The sequence below is a fragment of the Balaenoptera physalus genome (assembly GCF_965194825.1).
Source record: "Balaenoptera physalus genome assembly, chromosome: 16".
NCBI lineage: Eukaryota > Metazoa > Chordata > Mammalia > Artiodactyla > Balaenopteridae > Balaenoptera > Balaenoptera physalus.
This window is the reverse complement of record NC_138898.1, coordinates 33,792,389-33,819,976: the sequence shown is the minus strand read 5'-3', so window position 1 is coordinate 33,819,976 and position 27,588 is coordinate 33,792,389. Positions and strand designations below refer to the sequence as shown.

Here is a 27,588-nt window from a genome sequence, read left to right as displayed (position 1 = left end):
CATGAGTATTAGATGAGTTAAAGCATGTAGAGTTTGTTAGAACTGTGCCTGGCATGGTGCAATAAATGTTAGCTCTTATTACCTATTATTATTGATAATGTTACCACCCCATTTCCTCACCACTTTTAAATGCTGTAGATAAATAGCCCTCCCCTCAAAAGAGCCTATCATTTATTTAGCTTTGCAGTGTTCAAGAAGAAGAAGTGGCCACAGTTAGGATATGTAAATATATGCTTTCAACAAGTATCTTTTGCTCCTTCCTGATTCAGATTGAGAACTCAGCGGAGGAGTTTGCTTTGTATGTGGTCCATACCAGTGGTGGTAAGTATAAAGAACACAGTATACTTAAAACTTTTAATTAACTCAAAATAGCAAGTTAAAAAAAAAAACTCTGCCTCATTTGCTTGTTGCTTGGGTTTTGGAAACTTCCAAATGTTGTTTGCCTCCAAGGCTGGTGAGCTCGCTGGATGAGTCCACCAGAGAATGCCATATATGGTCAGTAAACTAACCTTAAAACCTAACTGCCTATTAAAAAAAGAACTGGATTTTCTCAAAGCACAGAGAAAACCAGATTCTCCAATGCAGCATCTTCCAAAGGGCTTGAGGCATGGAAATATTGTTGACGGGTAGGGGAGCGGCAACAGTTGCTTTGAACTGTTGAATTGTTCATTTACAAATCAGTCTCCTGACTTGTATGGCCAAATCTCCTGAGGTGCCTGGTCCATTTGGGCCCCTGAGTTGACAACTACTTAAGGTGAGAAAGGCCTCAGGCAACTCAGGGCTGCTTCTGGCTGTGTGTGTTTCCAGAGAAACAGAAGCTGAAGAACACTGATTACCCCCTGATTGCCCGGATCCTCCAGGGCCCATGTGAGCAGGTCTCCAAAGTGTTCCTTATGGAGAAGGACCAAGTGGAGGAAGTCACCTATGATGTGAGTCCCTTTTCAGCCAGATGTCTGTCCCAGGAGGGTGGGGGATTTTGTTGGGTAAACTACAACTGGGGTATAGCTTGGCTTTTTGGCCAAGGACCAGGCCCTGTTTTGTTGCTATTTCTCAATACCAGGTGTTCTTGAAACAGTAATGACCATGGGGCCAGGAAAATGAATGCAGAAGCTAGGTTGAGGTGTGCCGTGTGGGAGTTAACTGGAAGAATGCTCAGGCACGAAATGATTTCCATAGAAGGAATAAATTTCTTGAGGCTTTCTGCGGTACTTAAGAGGGCTGAAAAGTTTCTGCAAACATTTTCCAAGCAACTTCAAGAAGTTAGCAGTGATTTTATAGCCTTTGCTATAGCAACAAACTTCCCCAAGTCTTAGTCACTTACAACAGTAAACATTTACTTTCTTGCTCCGGATTCTGCAGGCTGGTAGCAGTGGTTCTGCTTTAGATTGTGGGTTCAGCTCAGATCGACATTGCATGTCTTATTCAGAGACCGAGGGTCAAGAGGCAGTGGCTACCTAGGTACGCTTCTCATGGCAGATGGCTGGAATGCAAGAAACCATGTAAGCTCCTTTGAAGCCACCACCTGGATTTAATGTATATCACATCCACACACCCATTCCATTGGCCAGAGCAAGTCACATAGCTGAGCCCACCCTTAACAGTATGGAGAAACATACTTCTCCCAAAGAGAAGAGTTGGTAGAACAGGGTGAGGGTTCTGGTGAGGGAGGAAGAGTGGCTGCTTAACTTCAGCTCACCTGGGAGCCACCCCCACGCTTATAGCCTCTCAGGAGGCAGTTCACATTTGGATGCCTGTTTGAGCCTTGAGGCACAAATCATCATTCTGAGTGATGGTTCCTTAATTTCTCTTAGGGGAGAGCAGAGAGGTTTATTGAATATTATGTGTTCCAGTCTTCTCTGAATGCCTGACAAGAGAACGTGCTTTTCTATGTTTGACATCACCTCTCATGGATTGGATACATGAGATGAAAAATGAGAAGTTATGAGATGAAGTTATCTTGTAAATGAAGTGATCTTCATCATAGACTCTATACCAGCCTTGAGAAGAATGAGGCTTGGCTCCTGCCTTTAAGGAAATCCCGGATTAGTGCAGAAATAGATTTCCCAAGGCTTTGTGCCTTATATGAGAGAGATGCCAAAAAAAATTAGAATAGTGCTGGGAGGGGTCTTGCACCCTAGACTTACTTTTTCCTCCCCAGGTGGCTCAGTATATAAAGTTTGAGATGCCTGTCCTTAAAAGCTTCATTCAGAAGCTCCAAGAGGAAGAAGATCGGGAAGTAAAGAAGCTGATGCGCAAGTAAGCATAGCCCCTGGGGTGGCTGGTTGGGTTTCTCCTGTGGCCTCAGTGAGAGGAGTCTCTGTTCAAGAGCCTTGCAGGGGCTGTGAGGAGCTGCTGCCTGGGACTGGGTCTTATGGACTGTGTTCAGGGGGCTTCCCATTGACAACGCCAGATCTCAGATCTCAGGTGGGGACTTGAAACATCAGTGTGTTGGTCGTTCTGCTTCTCGTTCAACTTCTCATTTTGATGTGGGACATAAAATTGTTCCAAGGATTTCAGGAAGGTTGTCTCGGCAGTGGAAATTTGTCTGAGCAGAGTAACCCTAAAATCCCTTCCTCACATCCTTTCTCCCTTTTTAACATTTCTCTTCTGGAAATTGCATTTGGGTTGAAAAGTCCAGTACTAAAACTCCGTTCTGGGGAGGATTTTGTTATTTTTTTGTCATGTTTAGTCATAAAGTAGAGCTGCGTTTCATAGATATGACAGAAAAATTGATTTTTTTTGCCACTAAAGTCAATGCTACATTTTCTGTGTTGATGATAATAACTAATATGATAGCAGTTAACATTTATTGAACACTTACTATGTGCCAAACTTTAAAAATAGTTTTGCTGTGCAGTGCAAAGCCACGTTAGCCCTGCATAACAGTGCCCACTCCAGTATCTGAATTACCATAATTCAGGGAAGGGATGAAAAAACCATACTCACCACCAAGCCATGGACCTCCATGCTTGGTAGTTGCTATAGCGTCTTTGGCAAAATGCAGATAGTGATATTAGATTGAACCATATGAAGTTGCCATTTTTGTAGGCTCCCCCAAAATGGTAAAAGTAATGGCAATTTCATATGGTCCAGCCTAGGTGAGGATTATATGATACTCTATGCATAGTGCCTTGAGCATAGTAAGCACTCAACAAAGGGAATCCTTATTACTGTTCTTGTTATTTCACCTTCTCATTCTTCTTCTCCAGACTTTCTAATCATAGTAAAATAATTAGTTTGGAGTGAGCCTTTTCAGTCCCTTTCCTCCTGTTGTGGAAATGAACACAAGTAATGAAGTGGTTCAAGTGTGGGTCAGTGAGAGAAGCAAAGGGTTGGGACACTTGGCCCACACTGTTACCCAAGTGATGGGGGAGGGTCATGAGAAGGAGTGTGTTGCTTTCTGCTCTCCACCGAAGCTGTTCTGTCCCCAGGTACACCGTGCTCCGGCTAATGATTCGGCAGAGGCTGGAGGAGATAGCTGAGACCCCAGCAACAATCTGAGTCACAGGGAGGGGATCCAGACGCCATGGAGGGCATTGTTGACCTGAGAAGACTCACAGGAAGCTGGGCTCCTTCCATGGAAACGTTTAAATGCAAACCTTTCCAGCTCCCAAACCACCATGGAGAAGCCAGCAGACAACTCCCTGACCTTTCTTTCCCTGCTCCTTTCCTTCACTCACGAGGACTTTCAGTTTTTATTATAAGAAGAACCCAAAATGTGTGTGTGCATGTGTGTGTGCACATGGTACACATCCACATGCCTACATGATATATTCACATGCAATTCAATTCCAAGCAGCCAGCACAAGTGCTATGAGGCTGGCAGATGTTCTGCTTGTGGGCAGGAAAATCAGAGGAGTCACCGATCTGAGGGGTTTTAGGTTGAAGAAAAGATTTCTCCCCTCAAGTGCCAGGAACAGCCATACATGTCTGCTTGTGTTTAGAAGGGGAGGGGGGCCCAGCAAACTCACCATTTGGGGTATTTTTATGTTAATAGCTATTCTCCCTGTATCCCTAGGAAGGATCTGCAAGTGTGAGATCCTTGGCAGTTAACAAATTAATTAACAAACCATGCCCTTGGGGCAGTTCTGATGGAAAGAAAAAGATAAACCATCAGTGGGGTAGATGCAATAAGCCCACAGGTTTTTACACTGGAAACTTCAATTGTTTTAAATAACAAGGACATATGTGATGATCTGTGTGGATGCCAGTAAAGAATGGATTCTGCCTCCACCCTCACCTCCCTGGCTACCTCTAGGAGATAGGGGAGCCTGATGTTTGTCTCAGCATGCCAAGCTGATGACCCCAACTCTTTGGGGCCTCCCTGAGTTGAAAGAAGTATCTTATGAAACAGGCCTCACTGGTTTGTACATGGCGCCTGGTCTCGTATGGCTGGGAAGTTTCCCTCCTTAGAGAAATGTGGAGGCTCCTTGCAGAATGACAGGTGCCTGTAAGCCCAGCCCATTTTCATATCCAGTGGTCTTCTTGCACTTGGAGCTGAGGCCCTGCGTTTGCAAGGTCAAGGCTTAATACTTTCCAACCACTGGATTCTTGCAAGTTGCCCTCACGTTGTGTGTGGAGATGGACTCTAAGAATGAAGACTTGTCCTGCTACTGACCAAGTGTGGGGTTAAGGGATACCTTTTGGGCTGCCCCATGAAAGTGTGTAGATAGGATGGAGCTTCTCTCTCAGCTTCTCTAAGCAGCCACTTGGGTGATCTTGAGAGACTCCAATGGAGGGGGAAGGGCAGGAAGAGTCTGTCCTTCTGGGCCCCCATTGGTAAGATCGCCAGGTAACTCAGCTCCAGTACAACTGATACTGTTTGAAGAGTGACAGATAGATGCTTGGAGCAGGTGCCTGGCTGTGGAGGTCAACCAAGCAAGGCCAGAAGCTCCTAACACTGAGCCTTGTTGTGGTAGGGAAGCTCCCCATCTCTTCTCCACCTCCTCTCCAAAGAAGGTTTGGAGAGCTGGGCAGTTGAGGAAAGAAGAGCCACTGATCTGTGCCTGCAAGGACAGTGGACCTTTGCAGCGGAGCTGTTCCTGCCCAGGCACCCTTGCCCCCTACCTGCCCCTGTGGCTTCCATGGCCTCTTTAGATGGCTCACAGCTGTAGTCTCACTGTTGACTTTCAAGAAGATGGCATGCTGCTACCTGGCATTTTGCTGAGGGTCTCTTAGCAAGCTTACCTCCTCTGGGGGGAGCACCACCAGCCCTGTGGGGGATGGACTGGAAATCTGGATGGCCTTAGCCTCAATCATACACCTCAGTGGGCTTCTGCAAAATGCACAGAAAAAAATGGGGGCTCGGGGAGAGGCTTCCTTTGTTACAGATGGGAAAGAGCAGTTTTGTGAATGCAAACATACTTCCTGAGTTTTGCATTTGAGAAATGACTTGGAAAACTTTTCTTCCGGTTATTTTTATTTTGAACGTTCAAAGACTTTGTTGGCCCCAGTAATCCTCCTTGAGTGGCTAGGGAAAAAATTTTCCACAAAGCAAATTACTAATGGCTAACTTTTATTGGACAGCCGTTTTGGGTTTATCAAAGTTCTCTTTAATTTGCACTAGCAATGTGATAGTGGAAAATATAGGAATGTTGCAAAATGTCAGATTTGCCAGATCACTTTCTCAGAAAGTGATACTGAGGTAGACTTGGCTTTTTAGAGATGGGGGGTTGGGGTGGAATTGAGGGGAAATCGCATCTTACATGATACATTCCACTTAATGCAGGCCGCACTTTTCCATTTTGGCTCAGCCTGTTTAGAAATCATTTCTCACGTACTAATGACCCAGTCAGGAATTTTGGAAAGGTTCTTTGAAATAGCAGCAACTGAAATAGAGACCCTCTGCTGTGATGTGGAGCTGGATTTTCTCACTGGTATCACATGGCCTTGCAGCTTTGAACTCCTGGACTGATTTGTGTGGGTTTATGTAATTGTGTGCAATGAACCTGAAATCGTGTGAAGAACAAAAAGGCCAATTTACAGGTTTTTTCCTCACTTGTGAAAAGCGGCATAGCCACATCTGAGTCTTTTTCCAGGGGCTTATGTTACAAGGTGATCAAATGAAGGAAAAACCTGAGTTTATCGTTGGGAAGCGGATCCAGTCCCCCTGGTGATGATGGAATTAAGCACAAGGTCACATTCTTAATCATCACATTAGTGGGAAGGCGAGGCATTAAATTGTGGGGGGAGGGGGAGTGGTTACCTTGGGGAGGGATTGAAAAGCACAAACAATAGGTTTGCCTGTGCAAACTGGTGAGGAATGTGTACACTGGTCTCCAGACTTGTGGACTTTGTGAGTTGAGGTTGAGGTGGGAGGATCTTGGATTAGCCACCTACCCCTGTGACAAATGCTGAGCCCTGAGGTTGAGGTTTTGGTCTGAGACTTCAAGGAGAAATATTTTTACCCTTCCCTCCTCTCTACCAGAAAGAAAACAATACTCTCTCCTAGGGACCTCCAGATAAAGACATTTTATCATCTCTGTAGATAAGACTTTAGGATATAAAGACCAAAACAAACAAACAAAAACACTCAAGAAACAAACTCTGTTCTCTGATGCAAACATGTCTTGGCAAGAATTCTTTTCTTTGGAGTTGGGCTGTTATTTCAGTGTTAGGAGGTTGGAAGGAGAAATGGACCAGAGAAAGGCAGGAAGCTCTCTTAAGAAAAGAGATGCTCTCTTTAAAAAACAAAACTATTTCAAAGCTCTGTAGCACACAGAACGTGGTGCCATAGATACATCTCCAAGAGAAATTCCTATATGAACAAAGGAATTCCAGTGCCTCATAGCGACAAAACCATGATGTGAGGGCCAAGGTAGGAGGCAGAGATCTCCTTGAACACCTGTTGCAGCAGTACAAATTCTCGAGTCAAGCCTCTACGAAAATTGTTTTACACGAAGTCTTCTTGTTGGAGGCAGATGAGTTGAGGAATGATCTCCTAGAGAGGTAAAAATAAAGACAAATGTGGCACCCCTTCTTTCATAGGGAATTGACAGTGTTTACCCTGTCATGGGAGGTGACAGCGCCCCCTGTGTTATAGCCAGGCACCAGACATGGACAAGCTGTGAAAGGAGAGCCTCAGTTTTCCTGTGGAGTCTCCCTGGCAATCGCAGACCTGTTTCCCAGGCTGATGGTTTCTGGTGTGTTACCGCTAGTGTTTCTTAAGGGTTTCCTCACTTGATTTAGCTTTGTGAAGTATCTTTTTTCTTAATCATAACTTGCTTTTCGAGCAATGGTACATGACCTCATTCAATGTTTGGTTCTGAAGTTATAAACTGATGTGTTTAGGTATCTTAATGTAACTTGGCAAGTCCTCAGTAGGGAGCTGTGAATTTCTGTAACATTTTGATATGTTTTAAAGCACCTGACTTAGATCTTGTTGAATAAAGCACTTTCAAAGAGAAGTCCCCGGTGGACAGGTGTGTGTGTGTCCGCTGCATTACAGGAGGGTTGGGGATGGGAAAGTGAAGGTGCATCCAAGAGACGCTTTGATTTTCTTTTCAGAGTTTATGGTTTGACTGCACTCAGACTTGGTTCTAATGTTCCAAAAAGGAAGTGAAATGAGAATATTCCCTATGAATCTTGAGTTCAGGCCCTGATGGAGCCAAGAATTGTAGAAACAGCTGGGAACAGCTATTCAGTGAGGCTGGATTTTTGTCCTAACTCTACCCTTGGCTTGTTGGGGCCAATTCACTGAACCTTTTTCTAGGACTTGGTTTCCTTATCTGTAAAATGGCCAAGCCACTGTCAGGGTTTGGGGATCTGGGCTTGCCTCTGTTGGAGGCACAGCCCCCCAGGGGTTGCCAAGCCTAAGACCTTTAGACTAGGGCCCAAGTTCCACACTATGGTGTGAGGCAAGTGTGATGGTTAATTTTATGTGCAACTTGGCTAGGTCATGGTACCCAGATATTTGGTCAAACACTAGTCTGGGTATTGCTGTGATGGTATTTTTTAAATGAGAGTAACATTTAAATCAATAGACTTTGAGTAAAGCAAATCACCCTCCATAATGTGGGTGGGCCTCATCCAATCAATTGAAGGCTGTAACAGAAAAACACTGACTCACCTGAGGGAGAGGGAATTCTGCCTCCAGTCTGCCTTTGGACTTCAGCTGCAACATTGGCTCTTCTCTGGGCCTCCAGATGGCCAGCCTACCCTTCAGATTTTGGACTTCCCAGCTCTCACAATTGCATGAGCCAATTCCTTAAAGTAGATCCCTATCTATCTATCTATCTATCTATCTATCTATATCTATCATCTCTCTCCATCCTGTTGGTTCTGTTTCTCTGGAGAACTCTAACACAGAGAGAGGTTGTGTGGCTGGTTCATAACATTTAAATATGTGATTGACAGTTGTCTTTCTAGGAAATCTAGCCATGGAGCATAAAGAGTGACCAACAGGGCTTCCCTGGTGGTGCAGTGGTTGAGAATCCGCCTGCCAATGCAGGAGACACGGGTTCGAGCCCTGGTCTGGGAAGATCCCACATGCCGCGGAGCAACTGGGCCCGTGAGCCACAGCTACTGAGCCTGTGCGTCTGGAGCCTGTGCTCCGCAACAAGAGAGGCCGCGATAGTAAGAGGCCCGCGCACCGCGATGAAGAGTGGCCCTCGCTTGCCGCAAGTAGAGAAAGCCCTCGCACAGAAACGAAGACCCAACACAGGCAAAAATTAATTAATTAATTAAAAAAATAATAATAAAATTAAAAAAAAAGAGTGACCAACATAATTTGGCCTCTAGAAAAAAGTAGCAACCAAGACAAGATTTTTATCAATGCTGCCAAACAATGCTTATAGGTATTTAAAAAGAGAGAAAAGTTTGGATAATGGTGGTTCCCTTTTAATTGTTGTTTTGATTTCTTACATTTAGAGTTTTCACTCCAAGCAGTAGCTTTTTAGGTGCTGAATTAACTAAACTGAGTAAAATAGATGAGCAGACAGGTAACACTTCCAAGGCAGTGAGGTTTTTGTGCTGTACAGTATGTGGATGTAGGCAACATAAACAAAAGATAAATGGTCTGTTTGGGGCCCTGCCAAGACCCCAAATCAGGCAGTAAACTTTATAGAATTAAAGAGTGCCTGAAGTCACCCAACAAATACTAATAGCCGCTGCCAAAGGAGTTGGCAGTTTTTGTCTTGCTTTATGAAAACAGATTTTATGAAATAATTTATTGGTATCCATTTTAGGTAATGAAGCTCTTACTGAATGGAGTTTGCTGTGAGCACCAGACTTTACTGTAAAGTTCTGAATACATTTGAGTAGGTTTTGCTGGAATGCTTAGATGCAAGAAAACCTACTGAAAATTGAACTTGGGTAAAATTGACATTGTTCTTTTCATTTTAAAACCAAGCAAAATAGGGGGTGGGGGGAATGCAGGGGAGAAAAAAAAACCAACCAAACAAAATAAAAATGATTATTTATTATTTAAGTATGTAATTATATAACAATAACTATGTAAATTAACTTTATAGAAATAATACCTTATAAATATATACTTTATAAGTACATAAGTTTAGAAGTTTTAAAACTATGGGCTCATTAGTAGGGGCTGTAAGTCCTGGTTTGCTCAGGACAATTCCAATTTATGTCCATTGCTCTAGTGTAATTATCAATAGCACCCCCTTTTGCTCTCAAAATGTCCCATTGTGGATGATATATATGGTCACTCTATGCATTGGCCAAAAAGCAGCTTATCACAATTTTAATATGTGAGATTTTTAAGTAAAGCTGTAAGTTGGAATCTAAATGTTAAGTTTAAACTTTAGGCTAGAACTGAAATCTAAACCCATGTTTTGGTGGAAGGCAGAATATAATATGGATATTTTATATATCACTGTTTTGATAATGCTGATTTAAATGTTCTTGCATTAGAGCAAAATCCATTTTTCTTTTGGAGTTTTAAAACTGGACACATTAGCACTAACTTGTGACTTTGAATGTCACACTACCTGTGTCTGCAGAGCCATCTAAGGGATCAGCAGCAACCAGATTTGGGTCTCTTAAAATATCCTCCACTGAGAGAAACCTGGGCTCCCGGAGGGTGGCTTGTGCCAAAGCTTGGATCAGAAGGAACAGGTCAGCGTGGGTTGTCTTACTAATGGGAATAATTATGTCTCAGAGATGTCTGAAGTGTAATTTCAGGAACAAACTGCTGATGAGAACTCCCACACATAGCCAATATTGAATGTCTGGGGCCATAAAAAGCCTGGAATCCAAAATGACCCCAAAGAAAGATTTTTAAAGGCAAGGGACATACTTACAGAAATGTAATGTATTGTTTAACTTAAATTGTTAAAGTTCCTTCACCAAATTTTGGCAATAACATGAGTGGTCACAAACATTAATATAAGTAGTTTGGCCAAAACCCTTAAGTTAACTAAGCAAAAAGAGCAAACTACAACATCCATGACCCACTAAAAGAAACCAACAAATAAAAGTTGAATTTAAAATGGTCAGAATAATCTAGAGAGAAATTATTAGAAATAATAAATTGATTTTACAAGGTTGCTAAAACAATGTGACAAATTAATTTTATTTCTATGTATCAGCAATAAAAGATTAGAAAATAAAATTTAAAAATGGAAAAGTATACTTCATTTATGAATTGGAAAGATAGCAACTCTCTTCAAATTGATCTAAGTAATCCCAATAAAAAGCCAAGTAGGTATACCTCAATCAAAAAAAAGCCAAAGCCAAGTAGGACTTTTTCTTTCTTTCTCCTTTCCTTCTGTGATAATGCTACAGTTAAAATAAAAACCATAAACATGGATATCATTCAGCCATTAAAAGTATAATTATAAATTTATTTAGAAACATTGGAAAACATTACATAAAGTGAATAAAATTGCATGTTCAGTATCATTGCAGGCCTATATATAAAAGCCTATGAAAAAAGTTACCTTGGAGTGGTGAGATTATGTTTTCTTTATGTTTCTATTACACTGGCTTTTTTTTTTTTTGGCGGCGCGCGGCTTGGGGGATCTTTGTTCCCCCACCAAGGATGGAACCTGTGCGCCCTGTAGTGGAAGCTCAGAGTCCGAACCACTGGACTGCCAGGGAATTCCCTACATTGGCTTTTGGATTAAAATTTCCTGTTTAGTGTGTCCAAAAGTACATGTACATGTAAAAACACAAAAAAATGAAAACAATGGCCAGAGGATTAAAGCCAGCTAGGCCCTCATCTCCCTGCCAGTGTCAGTTTTCTCCAAGCACAAGACTTCAAAATCCCGTTGTAACACGAGGCCCATCGTGCAACTAAAATGCAGTCTCTATATGCCAAAACCATATGTGTGTGTGTGTGTTTGCAATGTACACGCACCACACACACACACATACAGACACCAGAATGGAAAGATCACATCCATAGTTCTAAGGTCTTTGAGAAAACCAGCCACTCTGATGTCTTGAGTGTGCTGAAGGCTGGAGTCTCCATGTGAGAAACTCGGGAGCTCCCTGTGTTTAGTCTCAGTCACCCTGGGCACCAAACTCACTTTCTAATTGTACTCTCAATGCTCCTTTCAGGAACTGGACAAGCAAAAGCTTTCAAAAGGAGAAAAAAAATGCCTATCATAAATTCTGGAAACCTGAGGTTCGCCAGAATATACCATCAGATTGCTCTGCTTTCAGTTTCTTACATTCTGAAGTTCTCTTTATTAAGAATTGGGTACCAGAAGCAAGGCCTGCTTGGCTAATCAAAGCCTTTTATGGTAGATTCTGGATAAATGTGTGCTTCATCCCACTGTAGCGCACAGGACACTCCCTATTTCCCTATCCTGTCTCATGCACCTGGAGGTCTGAGCCAGGAGGTTTGACCTACATTCCCACAAAGCACTTTTCCCAAGGGCTTTAGGGAAGATGATGTCTGGGGATAGTGGCATTGAAGATTCTTCCTGGAGTGACTCAGATAATTATCAAATAAATTGATAATTTATTTATCAATTTAATAAATTGATAAATTTATTAAATTGATAAATTTAATCAGGTATCTACCAGCACTCTAAAAAGATATGCACACTCTCCCAACAATAAATAATACTAAAATAACTCAAATGATCCTAAGTGATCCTAAAATGCCCTTAGAATCTCCCCACCCTAGAAAAACTCGAGGATTCTGAAGATCCTTGTAAATCCCATGCCAGTGGTTTTGAACTTCAGGTAGCATCGATGATTTATTTATTTTCTCCACTAGAACCCAAACTCTATGAGGGTAACCTCAAAACCCGGAGTAGGACATGACTCTTGGTAGACACCTTGATAATATTTGTGCAATGAACAAATGAATATCCAGATGTACCCCAAACACAAAGACCTCAAAATGCGAAGACCACCAAGGCTAACAACCTCAAGATCTTGACACAAATTCTTTATCACAATCACTATAATCCCTCTTAAAATGACTTTTCTTTTTTTTTTTTTTTTTTGGCTGTGCCTCATGGCCATGACAGTAAAAGCCTGGAATTCTAACCACTAGGCCACTAGGGAACTCCCTAAAATGACTTTAGATCATCCCAAACTATCCGATGGGCCATGAATCACTGCAAATGGACCATAAATTACTGCAAATGATCCTAAACCCTTGGTGATCCTAAATACCTGAAATGGCCTCCGACTTCAAACAATCTTGAAGATCCTGAAGAGGCATAAATTACTCAAAATGACTTAAGCCCTAAGTGAATGCCAATGACTTTAAATGATGCCAAATGATATAAAACATCCTTCAAAAACTCTAAGCAATCCAAGTAGAAGCTAAACACTGGAAATCTCTAGAAGACCTTCAATATTTTGACTCCTAAATGATCCTAACTCTAAATACATAAAATATCCTGAATGATGAAAATGACCCTAATTCTAAGGACTTTAAAGAATCCAATAATTTCAATGACCCAATGGCTAATGCGTCTAAAAACCCTAAAGCTCTAATGACTGGAAATGGTCCCAAATGACCCTGCACTATCCTAGAAGAGAGGTCTTCTTGGGGGAATCTTGTTAAGATGTTGATTCTGTAGATCTGAGGTGGGGCTTGAGACCCTGCCTTACTATCAGACTCTCAGGGGATGCCATTGTTGCTGGTTCACAAATCACACTCTGAACAACAAGGATAGAAGTCACATAAGCCTGGATGGCCCCAAAGGATCCTAAGAAAACTAAAACAACCCTACATTCTAAAATGTCCTCAAAGATCCTAAACAAAACTAGACCCTAAATCCTAAACAGTACTAAACATCCTTAGGTTTCTTAAATGATGCTTAAAATCCTAAGCCCCAAATTATCCCATGTGACCCTAAACTAACTCAAACAGCTCTACATGGCCCTAAGGATCACAATAGACTGTAAAAGATTTTAGACCTTACACCTACCTAAAGCACCTTAAAAATCCAAATTTGCTTTAAATGACTCTAAACCCTTTCAGTCCAAAAGACCATAAAAACCCAAGAAATCCTAAGTACACTTAAATTACAGATTCCTTAAACAATTCTAATTGATCCAAAATTATCCCAAACCCAAATTAACCTGAAAGAGTTTCAATGGAGCCTAGATCTAATGAGCCTGACTTTCCCAGTCTCAGTGACATTAATGCTAACAACTCTAATAAACTTGACAGTAATGAGTCAGCAATCCTAAACCCTAACAGGCAATGGAAGAGACACCTTATGGATGGCCTCTCCAGACTCTGATTACCCCAGTCCCAATGACTCACTTCTTCCCTGGAATAAAGTTATGATTCATCCCATTGCCACCATCATTGCACCTGCATCTCCACCATTCCAGCCGTGGTGGTTGAAGTGCAAGCCCTTATCCAATAGGATACAACCCATCCCGCTCAGCTAGGCACCTGGGTGCCCCAGGGCCCTGGAAGGTGGGGAGGAAGCAGAACATCATTCTCTCCTGAGGCCTGAGCAGGGGAGTGCCTCTTCTCTACAAGAGGCATCTGTAGAGAGACGCTTGTAGGCATCTGGCTACATGACTGACCAGAGGCCCATGTGGTCCTTTTCACACCAGTGACTCTTTCCATACTGGTTACACATTCTAGCATCTTCAAACCAATGGCTTGGGTCAGCTTTGACCTGTCATATCCAGAGTTAATGCTCTATCTCCTGCCTATTTGGAGCTTCCATCAGGACCAGCAGGGCCATTTGGCTCATATTCAAATTAATGAAGGGCCGTAAATATATGCTTTTAACATTATCACTAGATGATATACAGTAGTGTCTTAGTTTGGGTTCCTCCAGAAGGCGACTCTAAGTCCTGGATTTGAGGACTAGAAGTTTATTTGGGAGGTGATTCCAAGAAAGACTGGAAGTGGAGTGGGGAAAGGAAGGAAGCCATTATAGGGTGCGTTATCAATTAAGTTACCACCATGGGCAACTACAGCTCAATCCCACTGAAGACCTCTGGGAGCCAGGGTAGAGCACACCTCAGAGTTCTCCCACTGAAGGGTACACCAACTTTCATCAGGCATTGGTAGGGGGCTGCTCTTGGGGGAGGGGGGAGCCATTAATTCCCCAGCATATCTGACTTGCAGTGCACACAGGCAGAACAGACTCTGGTGGCCGAGAGACGCAGGTGCTGGCTGTTAGTGGTCAGGTGTATGTACACAGAAATAGCAGGCGATACGAACAATGTCTGCTACATGAAGTTGTTGTAGGGATATATGTATACATATAGCTGATTCAGTTCACTGTACAGTAGAAACTAACACAACATTCTAAAGCAATTATACTCCAATAAAAAAAGAAATACATGCTTCCTATTCTCAAGGTAAAAAAAAAAAAAGTGACAATTTGTTAGATGTAAATATTTAAGCTATTCCACACTTTTGTAAACTTGTTTCTGCATTTCTTCATCTTGCAATTTCCTGGATGCCCTAAATAGAAAGGCCTTTCTCTTCCACTCCAGGAATTTATCTAAGGCCCACATAAATATTCCACCATAATTTCCCCCTTTCAAAATCCTTAACTTAATCACATTTGCAAAGACCTTTTTTCCATATAAGATAACATTTATAGGTTTCAGGGATCAGGACCTTATATTTTGGGGGGAATTTTCAACCTACTACACTATGGAAAGCCTGGACTACTTTGGAAAAAGTGAAGTGAGACAAAAATGATGCCCACAGTCGGTTGTATGACCCTGTTTAGCAGACAAGAAAATGCATAACTTTGAAGCCTGGAACACTGCCCAGCCATGAAAAACAAAGATGAGAGAAACAAGGCCAAGGCAAGGCTGACCCCAGACCCCCAGCTCCCAGCACCCACACTTCTCAAAGCTCATCCCCTTCTTCTAGGCCATCTCAAGGCCACCATAAAATTATGGGTAATTCCCAAAGCAATTAGTGAACTGAGGAAGCTTTGGTTCTTTTCCTCTGTCATTCATTTAACACTGGAATCAATTAAGACCCCAGACACAGAGAGATGAGAAAAAGGGTGTTTTCATCTCTGGAAAGACAGTGTGTCCCAGGGGAGGAGCCTTTCTCTTTGCAAGCCTGAATGACAAGCTGAAATTGCCCCTCTATTTTCTTGCTCCTGCCCAAGCAATTAGCTCCAACTTGTTTCACCTTGGTGAGGTTGCCTCCATTCTCAGATGACAACAGATGGCCCCATCTCAAATATTCAGCTGAGGTTTTCTTTCTCTAAGGAGTCCAGGTCATTTAGGTGTTTGGGGGCAACTTTGAGGAGGCCTCGGAGCCCTCCAAGTGAACCTGGATCTTTCTGACTTGTCTAGGTCCTGCCTGTTCCCTGCTGTATTTTCCACCTGCGGCCACAATGCCCACCCTGGACAACTTGGACCCCAGTTGCCTACCTGCTGTCCAGGCCACTCCTACCATTAGTTCTCAGGTAGCTTCTTGGCTTGGCTGCTTCCTCCTCCCTCTTCCGTAGACTCTGCCTGGAGATGGCCCTGGGGCCCATCAGGCTCGGGAGCTCTCTTTCCTCTAACCTGTCCCCCACTGGCTTCCAGCTGCACTTACAATGAACTCCTACACAGTCTTCAAGGCCCTCATCACCAGCCCTTGGTTACCTCCTTAAGCTCATCTCACACACCTGCCCTCCTTCTTCCCTTGCTCACGCTTTCCTTCTCATGCCACCAACACATTCTCAACTTGGGCCATTTGAACACATGGGTTTCTCTTCCTGAAGTGTCTTGGCTGCATAGTTACCATGGCTAACTAGCTCATTCTCATTCTAGCTCATTCTCATTTTCAAGTCTCAGCTCTGACGTCCCCCTGCAAAGAGGCCATCCTCATCACCCTAGTAATGTCTTCCTTCTCCAGTCACTCTTTTCATTTTTTTTTTTAAATTAATTAATTTATTTATTTTTGGCTGTGTTGGGTCTTCATTTCTGTGCGAGGGCTTTCTCTAGTTGTGGCAAGCGGGGGCCACTCCTCATCGCGGTGCGCAGGCCTCTCACCGTCGCGGCCTCTCTTGTTGCGGAGCACAGGCTCCAGACGCGCAGGCTCAGCAATCGTGGCTCACGGGCCCAGCCGCTCTGCGGCATGTGGGATCCTCCCAGACCAGGGCTCGAACCCGCGTGCCCTGCATTGGCAGGCAGACTCTCAACCACTGCGCCACCAGGGAAGCCCTCTTTTCATTATTTAAGAAAGTTTTTTTTATTAAGATAAAATCTGCATACAATGAAATGTACCAATCTTAAATGTACAGCTTAGAGAGTTTTGACAAATGTATACATCCATGTAGCAATGTCCCAAATCAAGATACAACCTTTCCTCAGTGCCTTGTTATCTGTCTGTTTCATCAACTTCACTCAGTTCTGTAGAGCATTTCTTGTTTATCTGTATGTTGTCTGTCTCCCCCTCTAAAATGGAAGCTCCCAGAAAACAGAGCTCTCTTCAGTCTCCTTCACTGCTGTATCCCTCATGGTCAAGACATTCTTCTCTGTTGCACTGAATGAACTAATGAATGGTCTTTTCTATTTGCATAAGCATGAAGCCCTGACTTCTAATGCTGCAAACTCACCCAAGGTATTTTCTGGGATTTGGCATTGCCCTCCCCTTGGTGGAAAGGAATACAAGATGCAGGTAACACTGAGGTGAGTAACACTCTTAGTCCCTGGGCCTAGGGGGAGTGAACCTGTCAGAGCTCTTTCCTCAGCAGTCCCCAGGGACCGGTTTCCTGGAAGACAATTTTTCCCGGGTAGGAGGTGTGTGTGTGTAGGGGGAGGTGTGGGGGGGATATATGGTTCAGGCGGTAGTGAAAGCACTGGTTCCTGCGGTAATGCGAGCAATGGGGAGCAGCAGATGAAGCTTCGCTTGCTAGCCCCTTGTTCTACCTCACACTCTGCCTCACCGCTTCCACATTCCTCACCCGCCCAGCCTGAGAGGACACCTTGGAGAGTCAAGGTTAGGGTGATCAAAAGCAGTCCCAAAGCAAAAAGTCATTCATGCTAACCTCAGAGGTTCGGATGATGTGTGAGTGTGTGGGTTAGAGTTTTTTTTAAAGCAGAATGTCCTGACAGACGCTTCACCCTGAAATCATTAAAGAAGGTCTTTATAGATAGTCTCATCCACCAGAGGACAGACAGCAGAAGCAAGAAGAACTACAATCCTGCAGCCTGTGGAACAAAAACCACATTCACAGAAAGATAGACAAGATGAAAAGGCAGAGGGCTATGTACCAGATGAAGGAACAAGATAAAACCCCAGAAAAACAACTAAATGAAGTGGAGATAGGCAACCTTCCAGAAAAAGAATTCAGAATACTGATAGTGAAGATGATCCAGGACCTCAGAAAAAGAATGGAGTCAAAGATCGAGAAGATGCAAGAAATATTTAACGAAGACCTAGAAGAATTAAAGAACAAACAAACAGAGATGAACAATACAATAACTGAAACGAAAACTACACTAGAAGGAATCAATAGCAGAATAACTGAGGCAGAAGAATGGATAAGTGACCTGGAAGACAGAATGGTGGAATTCATTGCTGCAGAACAAAATAAAGAAAAAAGAATGAAAAGAAATGAAGACAGCTTAAGAGACCTCTGGGACAACATTAAACACAACAACATTCACATTACAGGGGTCCCAGAATGGGAAGAGAGAGAGAAAGGACCCGAGAAAATATTTGAAGAGATTATAGTCAAAAACTTCCCTAACACGGGAAAGGAAATAGCCACCTAAGTCCAGGAAGCATAGAGAGTCCCATACAGGGTAAACCCCAGGAGAAACAGGCCAAAGCGCATAGTAATCAAATGGGCAAAAATTAAGACAAAGAAAAATTATTGAAAGCAACAAGGGAAAAGTGACAAATAACATACAAGAGAACTCCCATAAGGTTAACAGCTGATTTCTCAGCAGAAACTCTATAAGCCAGAGGGGACTGGCATGACATATTTAAAGTGATGAAAGGGAAGAACCTACAACCAAGATTACTCTACCTGGCAAGGATCTCATTCAGATTCGATGGAGAAATCAAAAGCTTTACAGACAAGCAAAAGCTGAGAGAATTCAGCACTACCAAACTAGCTCTACAACAAATGCTAAAGGAACTTCTCTAAGTGGGAAACACAAGAGAAGAAAAGGACCTACAAAAACAAACCCAAAACAATTAAGAAAATGGTAACAGGAACATATATATCGATAATTACCTTAAATGTGAATGGATTAAATGCTCCAACCAAAAGACACAGGCTCGTTGAACAGATACCAAAACAAGACCCATATATATGCGGTCTACAAGAGACTCACTTCAGACCTAGGGACACATACAGACTGCAATTGAAGGGATGGAAAAAGATATTCCATGCAAATGGAAATCAAAAGAAAGCTGGAGTAGCAATACTCATATCAGATAAAATAGACTTTAAAATAAAGAATGTTACAAGAGACAAGGAAGGACACTACATAATGATCAAGGGATCAATCCAAGAAGAAGATATAACAATTATAAATTTATATGCACCCAACGTAGGAGCACCTCAATACATAAGGCAACTGCTAACAGCTACAAAAGAGGAAATCAACAGTAACACAGTAATACTGGGGAACTTTAACACCTCACTTCCACCAATGGACAGATCATCCAAACAGAAAATTAATAAGGAAACACAAGCTTTAAATGACACAATAGAACAGATAGATTTGATTAATATTTATAAGACATTCCATCCAAAAACAGCAGATTACACTTTCTTCTCAAGTGTGCACTGAACATTCTCCAGGATAGATCACATCTTGGGTCACAAATCAAGCCTCAGTAAATTTAAGAAAATTGAAATCATATCAAGCATCTTTTCTGACCACAATGCTATGAGATTAGAAATCAATTACAAAGAAAAAAACGTAAAACACACACACACACGGAGGCTAAACAATACGTTATTAAATAACCAAGAGATCACTGAAGAAATCAAAGAGGAAATCAAAAAATACCTAGAAACAAATGACAATGAAAACACGACGATCCAAAACCTATGGGATGCAGCAAAAGCAGTTCTAAGAGGGAAGTTTAGAGCAATACAATCCTACCTCAAAAAACAATAAACATCTCAAATTAACAATCTAACCTTACACCTAAAGGAAGTAGAGAAAGAAGAACAAACAAAACCCAAAGTTAGTAGAAGGAAAGAAATCATAAAGATCAGAGCAGAAATAAATGAAATAGAAACAAAGAAAACAATAGCAAAGATCAATAAAGCTAAAAGCTGATTCTTTGAGAAGATAAACAAAATTGATAAACCATTAGCCAGACTCATTAAGAAAAAGAGGGAGAGGACTGAAATCAATAAAATTAGAAATGAAAAAGGAGAAGTTACAACAGACACTGCAGAAATACAAAGCATCCTGAGAGATGACTACAAGCAAGTCTATGCCAATAAAATGGACAATCTGGAAGAAATGGACAAATTCCTAGAAAGGTATAACCTTCCAAGACTGAACCAGGAAGAAATAGAAAATATGAACAGACCAATCACAAGTAATGAAATTGAAACTGTGATTGAAAATATTCCAGGGCTTCCCTGGTGGCACACTGGTTGAGAATCTGCCTGCCAATGCAGGGGACATGGGTTCGAGCCCTGGTCTGGGAGGATCCCACATGCCGTGGAGCAACTGGTCCCGTGAGCCGCAGCTACTGAGCCTGCGCGTCTGGAGCCTGTGCTCCACAACAGGAGAGGCCGCGGCAGTGGGAGGCCTGTGCACCGCAATGAAGAGTGGCCCCCACTCGCCGCAACTAGAGAAAGCCCTTGCACAGAAACGAAGACCCAACACAGCCAAAAATAAATAAATAAAATTTAAAAAAAAGAATAAAGAATAAATTAAAAAAAAATTCCAACAAACAAAAGTCCAGGATCAGATGGCTTCACAGGTGAATTCTATCAAACGTTTAGAGAAGAGCTAACACCCATCCTTCTCAAACTCTTCCAAAAAATTGCAGAGGAAGGAACACTCCCAAACTCATTCTATGAGGCCACCAGCACCCTGATACCAAAAGCAGACAAAGAGACTACAAAAATGAAAAGTACAGACCAATATCACTGATAAATATAGATGTAAATATCCTCAACAAAATACTAGCAAACAGAATCCAACAACACATTAAAAGGATCATACAACATGATCAAGTGGGATTTACCCCAGGGATGCAAGGAATCTTCAATATATGCAAATCAATCAATGTGACACACCATATTAACAAATTGAGGAATAAAAACCATATGATCATCTCAATAGAGGCAGAAAAATCTTTTGATAAAATTCAACACCCATTTATGATAAAAACTCTCCAGAAAGTGGGCATAGAGGGAACCTACCTCAACATAATAAAGGCCATATATGACAAACCCACAGCAAACATCATTCTCAATGGTGAAAAATTGGAAGTATTTCCTCTAAGATCAGGAACAAGACAAGGATGTTCACTCTCACCACTATTATTCAACATAGTGTTGGAAGTCCTAGCCACGGCAATCAGAGAAGAAAAAGAAATAAAAGGAATACAAATTGGAAAAGAAGAAGTAAAACTGTCACTGTTTGCAGATGACATGATACTATACATAGAGAATCCTAAAGATGCCACCAGAAAACTACTAGAGCTAATCAATGAATCTGGTAAGTTGCAGGACACAAGATTAATGCACAGAGATCTCTTGCATCCGTATACACTAATGATGAAAAATCTGAAAGAGAAATTAAGGAAACACTCTCATTTACCACTGCAAAAAAAAAGAATAAAACACCTAGGAATAAACCTACCTAGGTAGACAAAAGACCTGTACTCAGAAAACTATAAGACACTGATGAAAGATGATACAAACAGATGGAGAGATATACCATGTTCTTGGATTGGAAGAATCAACATTGTGAAAATGACTATACTACCCAAAGCATTCTACAGATTCAATGCAATCCCTCTCAAACTAGCAATGGCATGTTTTACAGAAATAGAACAAAAAATCTTAAAATTTGTATGGAGACACCAAAGACCCCGAATAGCCAAAGCGGTCTTGAGGGGAAAAAACGGAGCTGGAGGAATCAGACTCCCTGACTTCAGACTATACTACAAAGCTACAGTAATCAAGACAATATGGTACCAGCACAAAAACAGAAATATAGATCAATGGAACAGGATAGAAAACCCAGAGATAAACCCATGCACCTATGGTCAACTAATATATGACAAAGGAGGCAAGGATATACAATGGAGAAAAGACAGTCTCTTCAATAAGTGGTGCTGGGAAAACTGGACAGCTACATGTAAAAGAATGAAATTAGAACACTCCTTAACACCATACACAAAAATAAACTCAAAATGGATTAGAGACCTAAATGTAAGACCAGACACTATAAGACTCTTAGAGGAAAACATAGGAAGAACACCCTTTGACATAAATCACAGCAAGATCTTTTTTGATCCACTTCCTAGAGTAATGGAAATAAAAACAAAAATAAACAAATGGGACCTAATGAAGCTTAAAAGTTTTTGCACAGCAAAGGAAACCATAAACAAGATGAAAAGACAACCCTCGGAATGGGAGAAAATATTTACAAACAAATCAACGGACAAAGGATTAATCTCCAAAATATATAAACAGCTCATGCAGCTCAATATTAAAAAAAAACAAACAACCCAATCCAAAAATGGGCAGAAGACCTAAATAGACATTTCTCCAAAGAAGACATACAGATGGCCAAGAAGCACATGAAAAGCTGCTCAACATCACTAATTATTAGAGAAAAGCAAATCAAAACTACAATGAGGTATCACCTCACACCAGTTAGAATGGGCATCATCAGAAAATCTACAAACAACAAATGCTGGAGAGGGTGTGGAGAAAAGGGAACCCTCCTGCACTGTTGGTGGGAATGTAAATTGATACAGCCACTATGGAGAACAGTATGGAGGTTCCTTAAAAAACTAAAAATAGAATTACCATATGACCCAGCAATCCCACTATTGGGCATATACCCAGAGAAAACCATAACTCAAAAAGACACATGTACCCCAGTGTTCATTGCAGCACTATTTACAATAGCCTGGACATGGAAGCAACCTAAATGTCCATTGACAGACAAATGGATGAAGATGTGGTACATATAAACAACGGAATATTACTCAGCCATAAAAAGGAATGAAATTGGGTCATTTGTAGAGACATGGATGGATCTAGAGACTGTCGTACAGAGTGAAGTAAGTCAGAAAGAGAAAAACAAATATCGTATATTAACGCATATATGTGGAACCTAAAAAAATGGTACAGAGGAACCAGTTTGCAGGGCAGAAATTGAGACACAGATGTAGAGAACAAACGTATGGACACCAAGGGGGGAAAGTGACGTGGGGGAGGCGGGTAAGGGTTGGGATGAATTGGGAGATTGGGATTGACATGTATACACTAATATGTATAAAATGGACAACTAATAAGAACCTGTTGTATAAAAAAATAAATAAAAGAAAATTCAAAAATTCAAGGAAAAAAAAAAAAAGAAGGTCTTTAAAAACCTGTCTCCAGGAGGTGGTAGATGTGGAGGTAGCAGGTGAAGGTGACGCTCCCTGATGGTACCTTCTAGCTCTGTGACTCCCTGAGGATTTCGTTGTCATTACCCTACCCGGCTATTGGCGGAGAGTAACCAACCCAGCTCCCTATCGCAGGCCCAGCCCCGAGAAGTATTTGGAGCTAAGAAAGACAGGCCTATCTTTCATACTGGGTGAGCCTGATGGCTAATGAGAATGTGAAAAGCAAACTCGGCAGATGGCCTTGTTACAGGCGTTCAGGTCGTGAGTGCTGCAGACAGGTTCGGCCCTCGCCCTTTAGGGCCGGTGGTTTAGGGCGCCCTCTGGTGGTCCCGACGCTGTGTTATGCCCTCTCCCCCACCTCTTCTGAGCAGTGGCTTCCAAAGTGGGGCAGGAAAAGACAAGACTATAACCTCCATTTTAATTGAAATAATTGAATGTTTAAAATTCTTAAAATAGTGACACTTTGATCTTTGTGTCCTTATTTGGTTTGTGTGTCAGCCCCATATCTTGTTGCACAAAGTAAAGGGAAAGGGACACCCTGGGAGTGCAAGAGAGTCTCACACCGTGGAGAGGCTGCTGGTGACACCTTCCCTGGGCTCAGTGTTTGAGACATAAAGCTTTTGACACATCCCTGGTGTGTTTTAATACTTTCTGAGCCAGACTGTTCCGGTTTGAATCCTCATTCTGCTATTATGAGCCCTGGGTTACTCTCTGTCCACTTTCATTTCTTCATCATTTTAGTGGGAATAATATTAAGACCCATCTCATGATGATGCTACAGGGATTAAATTCCTTTAAAATATTTAGGAAAGTGCCTTGGTTAGGACGATATAAGTGGGAGCAACCATTATTTTTAGTTTTGCTGAAGCCCTCACAAAAAACCTAAAAGGCTTAAAAAAAATCACTGCAAAAAACATAGATCAAAGATAATATGAATAATGCAAGTGCAAGAGGCCACTAACATTAATATTTAAAAGTACATGTATATAATTTATAAACAAATATTAGCATATATTAAGAATGTCACTGAGTGGGTGTCTAATCTGAAAAGTTTTGGAATCATTGGTTCTGAGCCTGGATGGGGACGCGTGATTCCAGTGGAGGGGTTGGCTTCACCCAGTGCATCTCTCTTGATTTGCCCTTTGGGTTGGCAAGGGCTTTAGTGTCATGTTTCATGTGGGGACACTGAAGCACAAAGAGGTCAGCAGCCTTATCCAAAGCTGCATGGTGTGGTCACTAGCTGAGCTGGGCCTCTTCACTCCAAAGACTGCTGGTTTTCACACCCTCCTAGATGCTCTCCATGACTGTTAACCTCTTGTGGACCCCATTCTCCTCAGAGGTGCAAGGGGAGGCCCATCAACATTTGTAACTCACCCTGTAGCTGCCTCTGCCCCCTCCCACACCCTTTTCTAAAGGATAATCAGGTTTGAGACCAGGAGAGTTTGGGGCTGGGCTCTGCTCCGAACTTTATCGGTTCTGCCATGTCCAGGGTGGAAAATACCTTGCATGGTCTTTGTTCTGGTCAGGGCCACTTTCATGCCATTCTGGACCTTGAGGTGGCTCTTGTAATTCGTAGGCCATATCCAAAGCAGTTGCTGACAAGTAGTATGTAGTTGCACATGATTAATAAAGAACTCCATTTAAGCAAAAGTTTGTGTCAAGTCCATCTCCAGCAAGAGGTATTTCTGAAAAGCCAACTGTCATGATGGTTTTATAGGACAATTGTTTGAACTTTAGAATAGACTTCTGGTTCAGAAGTTCATTCAAATATATAAGGGACTGGTTAAAAACATCCGTCACATGCCTGACACTGTTCTAGGTAAAGATACATAAAACTGACAAGTGCCTTGCTTGCTCAGAGCTTACATTCTAGTGGAGAAGGGAGGAACAAAAATATGACTTTGGGCTTGAGCATAAAACTTGCTTTGGACAGTGGAATGTGGGTGTGACTGAACCACACAGACTCCATTTTGTCAGCTCCATTTAGGCCAGCAGTCCTACCCCCTCCCCTTTCTCTGTGACTGAGCTTCAGCTACTCTCAAGGAATGTGCCCAAGCCAGATAAGTTCCCTATCAACTTTTACCCTTCCCTTCATCTGATATGAAAACTGGAAGAATGCCTTTTGCTGATGCAAATGGTTAATGGTCATGAGACCCCTGGGGGGAGGGAAAACTCCTGGTTCCTGTCAGTGCAGACATGCTTCTCCCTTGGTAGTCAGATTCTATTTTTAGCTTTAGCCTCTTTAAATCCCCCTGTACCCCTTTTGGTAGAGCAGATTGCAGCTATGAATGCTTCTGGATCATCCTCTGCCTAATCCTGCCTGTAGGTAAGTTACCCATGATAAACTTCATAATTTCAGTTTATGAAGTTACCTGCTTTGTTTTTCATCTCAAAGTTCCTTCTTGGTTCACAGGATATTACTCAGTATCTCATCTTTCCGACAAAAGTGACAGTGTGTCAGTTTTGAGCCTAGATCTTAAGAGATCTCACACATTTCTGCTTACTCTATTGCTCCTCTGCCATTGCAGTGAGAAAAACATACCAGTCTGGTCCCAGCAGGAGGATGAGAGATGTGTGGAGCAGAAATGTCCCCCCAAGCAGCCCACAGCCCTCCCCTGAGGAACACAGCTGTGCCCAGCTGAGCCCAGCCAATCTGCAGATGTGAGTGATAGTGCAGGATTGTGGTTTTAAGCTATAGAGTTTGAGATGGTTTGTTACACAGCAATAGCTGACTGTTACAGGTACTCTGAAGGGAAAAAGAAGCTGAGATAAAGATGCACCTGAAGGAACACACTTAGGCAGGATGGTCTGGAAAGGAGCTAATACTTAGGCTGAGACCTGAAGGTTGAGAAGGAGCTCTCTCATGATAATGGGAGAGGAGTAAGAAGAGACAAAGGTCCTGAGGCTGGAAAGAACGTTATGTTTTTGGGAGCTGATGGAAGACCTGGGTGGCTGAAACAGAGTTAGTCAGGGTAAAGGGGCAAGTGAAGCTAGAGAGAGATACAGAGCTTTTGAGGCCAAAGAGTTTGAATTTTATTCTCAGTACAATGGGAAGCTTTAAAAAGATCTTAAGGGAGAGAGAGAGAGAGAGAGAAAGAAAGAAAGAAGAAGAAGGAGAAGGAGAAGGGGAAGAAGAAAGAGAAGAAGAGGAGGAGGGGAGGGGAGAAGAGAGGAGAGGAGAGGAGAGGAGAGAGAATTGATTTTATATTTGTAATAGACCATCTTTGTTCTTGTGTGAATAGAAGCAGGTGTGCCAGTTGGGAGGCTTTTGCAGACATCCAGGTGAGATAATGGCAGAGCCTGGGCCAGGTGGTGATAGTGGCAGTGCTGAGAAGTGAGTGGATTAATAATGCATTTTAGAGTAAACTTCATAGGACCAAGTTTTCTGGTTTGGAGTATGATGGAGAACTACTATCAGCTACCAATTCCTTACCCCCAGAAAACTGTTTCTGGAAATCCAGAGGAGAGAAAGGAAGGTAGATGATGGGTATGTCCATGGCATTTGAATGAGAGTGTAGAAGTAACAGCAGCAGTGTAGTAACTAATATTTGTTGAGCATTTCCTAGTTTCTAGGTACTTCCCTAAGCTCTTGACATTCTCACACCAACCCTGAGGCCGTTCTTTATCTCCACCTTACAGATGAGACAGAGACACCATGAGGATCAGTGACGTGTTCAAGGGCACACATTGCTGGTAAGAGGAGCAGAGTGATTTGGGGTTTGGCACAATCTCTCTTTTGGCCATACTCCAAGGGAAGACCCCAGGAAAATGGTGTTGGAGTTTACCTACGTAAGGCTTTCAGAGATCCCTCGTTTGGATCTGAGGAATGTCCCCCACGTGGTGAAAAGCTCTTTTCTCTTAGGTCTATACCTAGACTAGAACTGACACCCTATCTTTGAAGACTGGTAAATTAAAGTCTGCAGGATTCTCAGGATAGATTAGCCATTCTGTAGTGGGCAGGGGGAGAAGTGTTGGGTACAAATCTGGATGAGCAGATCCTCCTGGACTCCCAGCAGCTCCAGCCCCACCTGTTCATTCAGTGTCTGAGGAAGATGCCTCAAGGAGGCGGGAATCTCCTTCAAAGCATCTGCAAGACCTTCTCAGTGAGACAGCCCAGCCCATCCTTCAGCCAGGCCTGGTTGAGGACTCATGTGAACTGGAAATGCCTAAATTAGGGAAGAAGGTGCCCTAGACATTGGTCTCTTTTCTGAGAGGATGTGATAAATGGAAATGGAGAGGAAATCAGGGAACTGAGCAGGGAGTGGTGACAGGGACTGGTTCTGTGACCTATAAGCTGAAAGCATGATTGTAGACCCCAGGCTTTCCAAACCTCTTGGCAGGGCACCGGGAACCAGGAATGCCATCTGCACCTGGTCCTGCTTTGGGTGGAGAGTGTGTCAATGCAGAGCTAGGTGGATTCTCCTGCTCCTCCCTGTCCCCACACCAGGGCCATGACCTCCACTTGAAGACTCCAGCAGCAAGAGATAATCCTCCAACCTTGTTGATGAAAATTTTTAAAATACTAAAATTTATTAAAAGGAGGCAATGAGATGTGGAGGTTAAAGTGTGACCTTTGAACCCAGACTGATGGACTAAGTCCCTTGCTCACTACCAATCACACT

General features: G+C 42.4%; 1 protein-coding gene across 2 annotated transcripts in view; it reads left to right on the top strand.

Annotated features, from left to right (window-relative positions):
* Positions 1 to 7,406, top strand: part of RASSF2 (Ras association domain family member 2) — a 41,004-nt gene extending 33,598 nt beyond the window's left edge. For both annotated transcript variants that reach the window (XM_082431437.1, XM_082431436.1), the window contains 4 exons: positions 270 to 321; positions 808 to 929; positions 2,159 to 2,256; positions 3,432 to 7,406. In XM_082431437.1, the coding sequence (XP_082287563.1) occupies positions 270 to 321; positions 808 to 929; positions 2,159 to 2,256; positions 3,432 to 3,501 (342 nt within the window). In that variant the 3' untranslated portion in view covers positions 3,502 to 7,406. The remainder of the gene's footprint in view (positions 1 to 269; positions 322 to 807; positions 930 to 2,158; positions 2,257 to 3,431) is intronic.
* The last annotated feature ends 20,182 nt before the right edge of the window (positions 7,407 to 27,588 follow it).